The sequence below is a fragment of the Danio rerio genome, chromosome 25 (genome assembly GCF_049306965.1).
Source record: "Danio rerio strain Tuebingen ecotype United States chromosome 25, GRCz12tu, whole genome shotgun sequence".
NCBI classification, from domain to species: Eukaryota; Metazoa; Chordata; class Actinopteri; order Cypriniformes; family Danionidae; genus Danio; species Danio rerio.
The window spans coordinates 3,043,214-3,055,000 of NC_133200.1; the positions used below are offsets into that span (position 1 = coordinate 3,043,214).

At 38.4% G+C, this 11,787-nt stretch overlaps 1 protein-coding gene across 7 annotated transcripts in view; it reads right to left on the minus strand.

Annotated features, from left to right (window-relative positions):
- Nucleotides 1-2,218: 2,218 nt before the first annotated feature.
- tead4 (TEA domain transcription factor 4) overlaps nt 2,219-11,787 on the minus strand; it is a 61,337-nt gene continuing 51,768 nt past the window's right edge. For 4 of the 7 annotated variants that reach the window (XM_073942605.1, XM_073942604.1, XM_073942602.1 and 1 more), the window contains exons 10-12: nt 10,771-10,911; nt 9,646-9,798; nt 2,219-4,910 (exon numbers count right to left, since the gene is read on the minus strand). In XM_073942605.1, the coding sequence (XP_073798706.1) occupies nt 4,797-4,910; nt 9,646-9,798; nt 10,771-10,911 (408 nt within the window). In that variant the 3' untranslated portion in view covers nt 2,219-4,796. The remainder of the gene's footprint in view (nt 4,911-9,645; nt 9,799-10,770; nt 10,912-11,787) is intronic. The other 3 variants (XR_012400113.1, XR_012400111.1, XR_012400112.1) reach the window with 1 other exon arrangement.

Genomic DNA, 11,787 nt, shown 5'->3' on the forward strand with positions numbered 1-11,787 from the left:
ATTGTAACATTTAACTACTATTTAATAAACAAATAAAGCATTTTAAAAATAACTGGAAGGCCTACTAAAACCGGATGTCTCGCACATGCAGTTACAAATGACGTAAAGCTACTTAAACCCAATATATTTTTTTCAGAATGTTCCAGGAATGTTCTTTGTTGGTTAGACAAATGTTATGAGTTTTCTTGCAACTATAACTTAAAACTATCATTTGTGAGTTTTCATCTTGGAATTTTTTACTTGTTTTTTTTACATTGCGAGTTTGTATCTTTGAAATCTGAATTTTATTCCCCAAAGCCGCGAGTTTACTGACTTTTTGTTGTGTCTTAGAAGATACTGTATACTAAACACAACAAACTGTGAACAAAAAGTCAGTTTTGAAGAATTTAGGGAGAGTTTCTCAGATTAAAATGTCACAAATCCTTTAGTTCTAATCCGAGCCAGAATTAAATAAACAGTTATAATATAGTTCACACAGTTGCCCTGCAGAACACCAAAGGCTCTTTGTTCCTCAGATGTGAGGCGTTTGATTCATTCTGGAGAAATCAGAGAGGATTATTCTAACTGCCTGGATTTCTGAATCACAGAAACTGAGACTAGTTTTGTGACTCATTTCCGTGTGTGTGTGTGTGTGTGTGTGTGTGTGTGTGTGTGTGTGTGTGTGTGTGTGTGTGTGTGTGTGTGTGTGTGTGTGTGTGTGTGTGTGTTTGCCAGAAAAGACTTGGATCAGATAGCCGAGCTTTCACACTCAATTTTGCAAAATCCAGCAGATCTATGAAACCTGCAATAAACACTGGCTGGAGAATAAACTCTCAGAGCCAAGGTAAGCTGCTCTAGGATCAGTCTTTTCTAGGCCACAATACAACCCAAGGGACGGGGTGATTTTAAGGGCAAGTGTTGTTCGCCAACTACATGAACTGAAGAGACTTAAGGATTAGTGTTATTTCTTGCCCTTATAAAGAACGCTGAAACGTACCTTTATTGTCATATTTTGACTTTTGTGCGTTGGGTAAAAATCCGGCGGCGGCGGGAAAACTTGAGCTAATTTTGTAGCTAAGCTAAGCAAATTAATTAGCATTTTCAAAATATCCACCGAATCAATACAACGATGTATTAGTGAATTAATTATGAAGTGAGTTATAAATAAGTGTGCGTCTTATCCTTTAAATGTACATTATACGTGTTTACATTTTCAAGCCACAAGATGGCGGTGGATCCTCTTCAATGAAAGTCGTGTACTAGCCTGAAAGAAAGAATCAGTCAGTGCTACAGCATATTTTTAAAATACATTACATACATACACATTTTTAAAACTATAACAATATATTAGCCCAATCAATCTACCAGATAACTTGATTAATATAACGTCACCGGAGAAAAACAAACCAACACACAATGTTCTCAGAATTATGAAAATGTTGTCTAATGTTTTTTGGCGCTAAACAAAAAGTTTAATCAAAATGACTTTCAAAGTTTCAGATAACTTTAAATAAGACATTTTCCAGAATTATTGTGCAGAAATACAGGTCTGCATACATCAGCAAAGCGTGCTAGAAATTAGCTGACAAGAACCATACAAATAAGGAAGAGCTGATATATTGGCAAAAAATGATTAGCATATTGCTAAATCCTTTTTAAAGGATATTCCTAAAAAACTGAATGGATGTTACAATCCACATAGAACATAGAATTATGGTGCATGATTTGACCAAGTATGGCTTCCATACAAGCTCTAAACATGAACCATATATCTGGGCCAAGTCTCAGCCAAGCTAATAAGCCATAACTGGGCCAGAATTGTTTGTGTGTCACAATTGCACTGCAATGAATTTTATTTCGCTTTATGGCAACACTTTTTCTCAAAGCGACCCGATTGGTAGAAATTTTTCTTTACTCAAAATTAATATCAATGTATTTTAAAGTGGGTCAATATGGGTCAAACTTACATGGCCCACAAACAACTTTTGAACATCTGGATCAAATAATACGTTTGACATCTGGCCCAAATCTTATGTGCGACCTTAAAGAAGGTGTCACCTCTGTGAAACCCGGGCCATGTTTAGCCCACATGCTGTATGTCAGTGCCGGGGGAATGCCTAGTGAGCCAGCTTTATGCCAACTCTGAGCCAGAATTCTTTGCTACCTGGGAAAATTACCATTCAATATAGTGTGAGCGAACACCAGAATGAAGAAATAAATAAATAACAATAACCTCAGATCAATTTCAAGGGATCAAACACGCTCTTTATTCCAAATATCAAACTGTTATCAGTCACATTTATGTTTTAAGGTGTCTGGATTCTGTCGTCATAAAATACACTGTTTGTTTTTATGAGCCCTTGAGAAGAAAAGCCTTTTTCTTCAGGTTTGACCGTTTTAAGTTTAAATTATCCACGTCCAACAACATGGCTGATAAATATAATGTAGCAAATCTACGAAAAAAACACATCAACATCCAGTCGTTCACGTGTATGAAGATAAAACTGTTTGGTTTGTAAAAAACAAACAAACAAAAAAAATTACGTAGTCCGATAAGTGGCCAACATCATTCCAATGCGATCTCATAGCTTGGTAACTTTCCGATTTAGTGGCTAATTCATATTCATTCACACAATTTTATTTGTACATGTAATTTTAGTACAGTTTGTTCATTCCTCAATGGTGGAGTTTATAGGGCCACGCCTCCTTTAAAAAATCCCCTATATGACCGAAATAGTATGAATACTAACAAATTAGCTACTTTTCTGACAATATATAAAATAGTTATGTTTCCTTGTGAGATCAGACTGATCATTCCCATACTAACAAATACCAACACAAACACAGAGGCTGAAATGAAATGCAGAAAACCAAAATACTTTCTCATGCTTTCCCATTATATAAAAAAACACTAACAAATGTCGTTGCGATCTGCATGTGGCAAAAATAGCAGTAGATCATCAGTGCTTATGTCTGCTTTACTGGAGCAGCAGTGCAGAAGGTTGTGTTTTGGCCTCTAGGTTGTGTTTTTTGTTCTGTAAGTTGTGTTTTTGGCCTGAAGGCGGTTTTTGTCCTGAAGGCGGTTTTTGTCCTGTAGGTTATGTGTTTTGTCCTGTAGGTTGTGGTTTTGGCCTGTAGGCGGTTTTTGTCCTGTAGGTTGTGTGTTTTGTACTGTAGGTTGTGGTTTTGGCCTGTAGGCTGTTTTTTTGTCCTGTAGGTTGTTTTTTTGGCCTGTAGGATGTGTTATTGACCTGTATGGTGTGTTTTTTGGCCTGTAGGTTGTGGTTTTGGCCTGTAGGCTGTTTTTTTGTCCTGTAGGTTGTGTTTTTTTGGCCTGTAGGATGTGCTATTGACCTGTATGGTGTGTTTTTTGGCCTGTAGGCTGTTTTTTGTCCTGTAGGTTGTGGTTTTTTGGCCTGTAGGATGTGTTATTGGCCTGTATGATGTGTGTTTTGGCCTGTAGGTTGTGGTTTTGGTCTGTAGGCTGTTTTTGTTCTATAGGTTGTGTGTTTTTGGCTTGTAGGTTGTGGGGTTTTTTTTTTGGCCTGTAGTTTTTGGTTTTTGTTCTGTATGTTGTGTTTTTGGCCTGTAGGCTGTTTTTTTGTTCTGTAGATTGTGGCTTTTGGCCTGTAGGTTGTGGTTTTGGCCTGTAGGTTGTTGATTTGGCCTGTAGGTTGTGGATTTGACCTGTAGGTTGTGGATTTGACCTGTAGGCTGTTTTTTATCATGTAGGTTTTGTTTTTGGCCTATATGCTGTGTGTTTTGGCCTGTAGGTTATGATCTTTGGCCTGTAGATTGTTTATTTGCCTATAGGTTGTGTGTGTGTGTGTGTGTGTGTGTGTGTGTGTGTGTGTGTGTGTGTGTGTGTGTGTGTGTGTGTGTGTGTGTGTGTGTGTTTGGCCTGTAAGCAGTGCTCTTTGGCCTTCGGGTTGTGGTTTTGACCCTGTAGGTTGAATTTGGCCTGTAGGTTGTGTTTTTGACCTGTAGTTTGTTCTCCAGCCAGTAGGTTTTGGTTTCTGGCCTGTATGTTGTTCTCCAGCCTGTTTTTCTCCAGCAATGTTTTTTGGCCAGAGGGTTGTACTTTTGGCTTGTAGGTTGTGTTTATTGTTCTGTAGATTGTGTTTTGGCCTGTAGGTTGTGGTTTTTGGCCTGTAAGTTGTGCCTGTGGGTTGTTCTCCAGCCTGTATGTTGTGGCTTTTTGCCTGTAGGCTGTTCTCTAGCATGTGGGTTGTGGTTTTTGGCCTGTAGGTTGTGGCTTTTGGCTTGTGGGTTGTGTTTAGGCCTGTAGGTTGTGGTTTTTGGCCTGTGGGTTGTTCTCCAGCCTGTATGTTGTGGCTTTTGGCCTGTAGGCTGTTCTCCAGCATGTGGGTTGTGGTTTTTGGCCTGTAGGTTGTGGTTTTTGGCCTGTGGGTTGTTCTCCAGCCTGAAGGCTGTGGCTTTTGGCCTGTAGGTTGTTCTCTAGCCTGTGGGTTGTGGTTTTGGGCCTATCGGTTGTGGTTTATGTTCTGTAGGTTGTGGTTTTGTGCCTGTGGGTTGGTCTCCAGTCTATAGGTTGTGGTTTTGGACCTGTGGGTTGTGGCTTTGGCCTGTATATTTTTCTCCAGCCTGTGGGTTGTGGTTTGGCTTGTAGGTTGTGTTTTTTGGCCGGTAGGCTGTGGCTTTGGCCTGTAGTTTGTGGTTTTGTGCCTGTAGTTTGTGGTTTTGGACCTGTGGGTTGTGGTTTTTGGCCTGTAGGTTGTTCTCCAGCCTGTGGGTTGTGACTGTAGGAGCCGTTGTGGCTCTGTTGCGTCTGCCATCTGCAATCAGCACAGTGGGTTTCAGTCTTTCACCAGTCTGTAGATGTGATGTTGGGCTCCATGTTCACTGGTGGACACTTCAAACACGTAAGCGATGCATAGTAAGGTTTCTAGAGTGTCTCTGTTGGTTATAACCTATGACAGAGAGGAAGAGACATTATTTATTTGTATAATAGTAATGTTTACTTTATTTCCCACTTATTTAAATGTCCTATTTTGTGTTGATATGTATGTACTCTGACTTGTAAACTCCTTGTGCACGCTTGGTGAATAAATAATAATAGAATAAATGATAGAATAAATTCACGCTTGATGAATTTATCCTGATTCAGATTTTTAATATGCATAATGATTGTTATGAACCCTGGTTTTATCCAAAGGTATTTTATGCCAATCCATGTTTTGAATTTATTGCTTAAAATATAAATTTAGACCTTTCATTATTAGGTTTTATGCCAATTTGGACTTTTATCTTACACTTAGAACTTAATACTGTATGTCATAATTGTGACTTATCTCAAAATATTTTGTGGAATAATTATGAGCTCCACATGTGTATGTCTACTGTGTGTGTGTGCGTCATAGTGATGCTGGTGAGTGTGTGTCTCTGTGAGGTTGTGTTGTGTCAGTGGGTCACACTGCTCTTTGTGTCAGGCTCTCAGCGTCCCACACACTAACCTCAGTGTCACCACAGCCTCATGTTCAACAGTCTGGAGTCTATAATGACTGCTGATGCTAAACTCAATCAACTCATTCTTATTGCTGAGATGCAGGAATCAAATCACGCAAACATGTGGTGGAAAACAAAGAGTTTTGCATGGAACACTTATATACGTATAAGCTGAAAACAAACAAAAAAAAAAAGAACAAAAATATATACTTTATGATTTTTCAATTAATTAAATTCAATTGTATTGTAATTGTACATAAAAAAATGTTATCATATATACATTTTAGTGCATAAATTATAATTAGAAAAACATTTTTTGGAGATGCACTGATACAGAATTTTTGACCGATACGATAACCGATAACTCTAACCGATGGCTGATATATTAGTAGATAAATACAAAATATTACATTTTTCTGGATGATTGCAAAAACAAAAGGCAAACAGTGAACAACAGACTTTATTTTCATATATGATTGAACTTTAATAATAATAATCAACTATTCTTTTCAATGGCCATATAAATAAAATCTAAAGTCTGACCTATAAAATAAAGAATAAGTAATGCAACCAAGTGAATACTAAGCAAAATTAAAATGAGTAAAATAAATACATAATTTATCGGCTTAAAGATATTTGACATGACTGTCAGTGACCACCTGAGGGCGCTGTATTTCAACGGACTCAGAGTATGAACTACAGCGCCCAAAAAGACTACGGCTGCATCCGAAACCACCTACTACTCAGTAGGTACTGCATTTGAATTTAACCGTACTACTCGGCCGTTAGAAAGTACGTTTTATACAGTATGGACGTGAAAAGTATGTATGGAATTCGGACGTACTACATCTGCCATTTTGTCATGGTCACGTGACCTACCTGCGTCAATTGCGTCGCTTTACTCCCATTCATGAATTCGCTCGCGGGGCATCATGGGATAACGCAGCATGCATGGGATGCGCACTCCAGAATTTCGCCGGAAGTAGTAAGTCATCCGGGTACTTCTCGCACTGATTGTATTCACAGCTGTCTCCGTGTCTGTTGATTATCTGGACTATATATTCTATCATTCCACCACTGTTTGTCATCGCGTCGTTTGTCTTCCTTGTCAAGTTATCCAGTAAGTCTAGTATTTCGAGTTGTTGTTCCTGATCTTGTTCTTGTATCTTGTTAAAGTCTAGTTTGTGTTAATCTGTCTTAGTTTCTTGTTTTATTGTTTGTTATTTTGCTACTTTGCACTTTTTGTATTTTTTGTCACTAACACTGCACTATATATCTATTAAAATCTGCACTTGGATCCACAACCTTTTGTTCCCATTTTTGTTTCCGTTTTGATCACGCTAAACGTGACAATATTGGCCTGTTGTTATCAGACCAATAACGCTACCATTAAAAATAGCATTTATCGGCCCGATTTATGCCAATATCATGCATGCCGAACAAAAGTTAGTTTCATAACTGATTCATTTGATCAGATGGTTTAAATTAAATCAAGATAATCAATGTATTAAGTTTACCACCAACCCTTGCAATAACTTTTGCTACTATAGTAAATTGCTGTTATAAGCAAACCCAGTTTTAGTAAAACTTAATACAATAATACTTAATAAATTAGAAATTTGGCAAAAAAAAATTTTTTTAAAAGTTGGTATGCACCGATATGGAATATGGAACCGATATGGAATTCTTTAGCAAACACACAGTGAACAACTGACTTTATTTATATATGACCTATTAAAAAAAGCATAAATAAAGAAACCAAGTGAACACTAAACACTAACCAAATCAAAATATGTAAAAAAAAAAAACATAAAATATCGGCTTAAAGATATCGGCCTAATATTGTTATCAGACCAAAAATGCTACCATTAAAAATAGCATTTATCGGCCGATAACGATACAGATTTGGCTCCCGATATATCGTGCATCCCTAAAAGTTAGTTTCTTTAACTGATTCATTTGAACAGATGGTTTAAATTGAGTCACGATAATCGAGGTTTTTACCACCAACCCTGGTAATAACATTTGATACTAGGGATGTAACGGTATCAGAATTACACGGTACGGTAATACCTCGGTATGAATGTCACGGTACGGTATTTATTGAATCATTTACAGGAAAAAACAAAACTTATGAAAATACTCCAAAAAAGTGCCAAAAGTGTCAATGACATACAAATTAGCCATCTATCTGTAAGCTTTGAAACAGGAACTTCAATTTTAATAACAAAAAAATATTAAACCATGTAAAAAAATAAAGTTTCAATTTAGTATTGTTGAAAACTCATCACATTCAACATTTAATCACTCACTCACTTAGACAGAGATGGCTTTTAAGGAAAATTATCATATAAATATAATCTGGTAAAAGCTGGTATCTCTGGGCATTTACAATCTGCATCAATCTGAACAGTGTGCTGACAACACCGCTATTCAGTACGTGCGCGACAACACAGCTGATAAGAACTCGCGCGACAACACCGCTATTCAGTACGCGCGCGACAACACAGCTGATAAGAACTCGCGCGACAACACTGCTATTCAGTACGCGCGCAACAACACAGCTGATAAGAACTCGCGCGACAACACCGCTATTCAGTACGCGCGCGACAACACCGCTATTCAGTACGCGCGCGACAACACAGCTGATAAGAACTCGCGCGACAACACCGCTATTCAGTACGCGCGCGACAACACCGCTATTCAGTACGCGCGCGACAACACAGCTGATAAGAACTCGCGCGACAACACCGCTATTCAGTACGCGCGCGACAACACAGCTGATAAGAACTTGCGTGACAACACCGCTATTCAGTACGCGCGCGACAACACAGCTGATAAGAACTTGCGCAACAACACCGTTATTCAGTACGCGCGCGACAACACCGCTATTCAGTACGCGCGCGACAACACAGCTGATAAGAACTCGCGCGACAACACCGCTATTCAGTACGCGCGCGACAACACCGCTATTCAGTACGCGCGCGACAACACAGCTGATAAGAACTCGCGCGACAACACCGCTATTCAGTACGCGCGCGACAACACAGCTGATAAGAACTCGCGCGACAACACAGCTGATAAGAACTCGCGCGACAACACCGCTATTCAGTACGCGCGCGACAACACCGCTATTCAGTACGCGCGCGACAACACAGCTGATAAGAACTCGCGCGACAACACCGCTATTCAGTACGCGCGCGACAACACAGCTGATAAGAACTCGCGCGACAACACCGATATTCAGTACGTGCGCGGCGACAACACCCGCTTTAGAGTTTTCCAGCTCTCATCCCCGCTTCTAGCAGCACACTCCATTTCCGCATTACTGGATCTGTAGCGACAACAGACCGCAAGGGATGATGGTCAAGCATGGGCTGATGGGAATTGTAGTTTCCGCTACCTCCCGTTCGCTTCATTCGCCTGAGCAAATTTTCTCAGAAGACCTATAGTTTTACCGAGTCATGCGACTACGGTAATATCGAAAAAAATTTATATTGCGGTATGATGGTATTTACCATACCGTTACATCCCTATTTGATACCATAGTAAATGTTTGCTGTTATAAGCAAACCCAGTTTTATTAAAATGTAGAAATTGGCAAAAAATGAATAAAGAAATAGCAGGCATAGAATATGAAATTTTTGACAGAGACCGAAAACCGTTAACTAGATTTGGAAACCGATATATCAGCCGATAAATATAAAATGTTCAAATTTTTCTGCATAATTCCCAAAACAAAAGGCAAACAGTGAATAACTGACTGTATTCTCAGAAATATTTAAACTTTAATAATAATCAACTATTCTTTTCTATGGTCAACTTTCCTTTATTTAAATCAAATCTACAACCTGATCTGAAATAATAAAGCAACCAAGTGAACACTGAACACTAAGCAAAATCAAAATATGAGTAAAATAAAATACATAATGTATCGGCTTAAAGATATTGGCCTAATATTGTTATCAGACTGATAACGCTACCATTAAAAATAGCATTTATCGGCCGATACCGATACTGATTTATGCCGATATATCTTGCGTCCTTTTAAAAAAAGTTTACAATTTCTTTATCTGATTCATTTGATCAGATGGTTTAAATTGAATCCCGATAATCAATGCAATAATTTGACCACCAACCCTGGTAATAACAATTGTTCCTATAGTAAATGTTTGCTGTTATAAGCAAAGCTGCGTTTACCTGCAGAATGGTGAAGTTTTCAAGTACGCTGTTCATCATGTATTTCTCCGGCAGATGTTTGAGTTTATGGATGAAGTTGATCATGTATTCGCACAGTGGTGAGCGATGGATCCTGAACACGTATCTGCCACTTTCGAAGCGTGCGTACTCCGTCTGAACAGGACAGAAATCAACACACACGCGTCATATAACACTGTTATCATGAGCGAACGCTGCCATTCGTATGCAGATGCAGGAAAGCTCGCTCTGATCTGCACAATAATGTCCCGCACTGCAGCCTTTAACAGCATTACAGGCACCTGTGCTGGACAGGAGACCCTTCTGCTGGAGATATATGCTCTGACCAATCACATTCATTCTGGACATATATACACACACACACACACACATACACTTACATACACAAATACACACGTGAGCAGATACACATTCACACACTCGTACATACAAACATGCATGCACACACACAATGCATACAGACACACGAATGCACGCACACACATAGACAAAGATAAGCATCCAAATACACAGACAAGAAAAAGCATGCACACACACACACACACACACACGAACACAGACGTGCACACACACTCTGACACATGCACACACACACAAACATACAAGCAAATGCATGCACACTTTCCATACACAAATGGACACACACACACACATAGATATAACAAATTCATGCAAACTCTACATACACAAATGGAATCTCTCTCTCTCTCTCACACACACACACAATCAAACACACACACGCACACACACACACACACACACACACACACACAGAGACAACAAATGCATGCACGCTCTGCATACACAAATGGACTTACAAACACACACACACACACACACACACACACACATTCACACACAGAAAGGAACACACAAATGCGCATAGACCCTTGTGTATAAAAACATGAACAGACACACAAACATGCACATACATTATTTGCACACGAACACACACACTAATACATACAGAAATGTGCGCACACAGTCACACGCAGACGCACATACTAGCATATACAAACAGACACATGCACACACACACACATACCCACATATATACACACACACACACAGAGACACAGACACACACACACACACACACACTCTCACCTCCACCTTTTCCACCACCTGTTTGCCGAATGAGCAGACTTTAGTGGAGGAGGTGATGATCATGTTCTCTGAACTCTCATATTGACTGGACACACCATAGAAGAAGCTGCTGTCGTCCTGCAGGTTAATGCTCAGATCCGCCTGTGCACACACACACAACAGCAGCACAAAATCACACTCTATACAAACATGGTTTACACTTCATCCCATTTGACATTTTGGCCACAAATGATCCAATAAATTTAATATATTTACATCATATTTTGTTAAGACGCCTGTAAATGTATCATATTTTAGATTATTTAATATCGTGTTTACAGTCTTTAATAATCTTTCTAGCATATAACATACATACAGGGTGATTCCAAAAGAATACAACAACTTTGAAAATCTGTATTTCATTAAAGAAACATGATGAAAACTCGAGTAATTAATCAATGTGAAGAGTACTAAGAGTTTTTCAAAACAGAGCTTCCTTAAATCGACCACAGAAAGAGCTTAGCTCTCTTTTTATTAAGTTCTTGATTTTCAAAGTTGTGGTATTCTTTTGGAATCAACCTGTATAACAGCTTTATATATACACACACACACACACACACACACACATATATATATTATATATATTTATATTTTATATATATATATATATATATATATATATATATATATATATATATATATATATATATATAATAGTTTTAACCTGTAAAATATATATTTTATTTATTGACCACGGTGCTAATATTCAAATATTTATTATGTTTTTTGATTGTATTTTTTCCCCATTGTGATTTTGAGACATTTGTAGAACATTCATAAATTTTTCTTTATTATTTACACAAGAAATACCAACTGGCCCAGCCAGGACTTGAACCAGCAACCTTCTTGTTGTGAGGTGACAGTGCTAAGTGAGTCACCATGCTGCCCGTATTTGTAGAACATTTGTAGTTAATTAAAAACAACAATTTCTTGTTCATATTTTACGCCAATATCAAACATAAATTATATTTAACATAA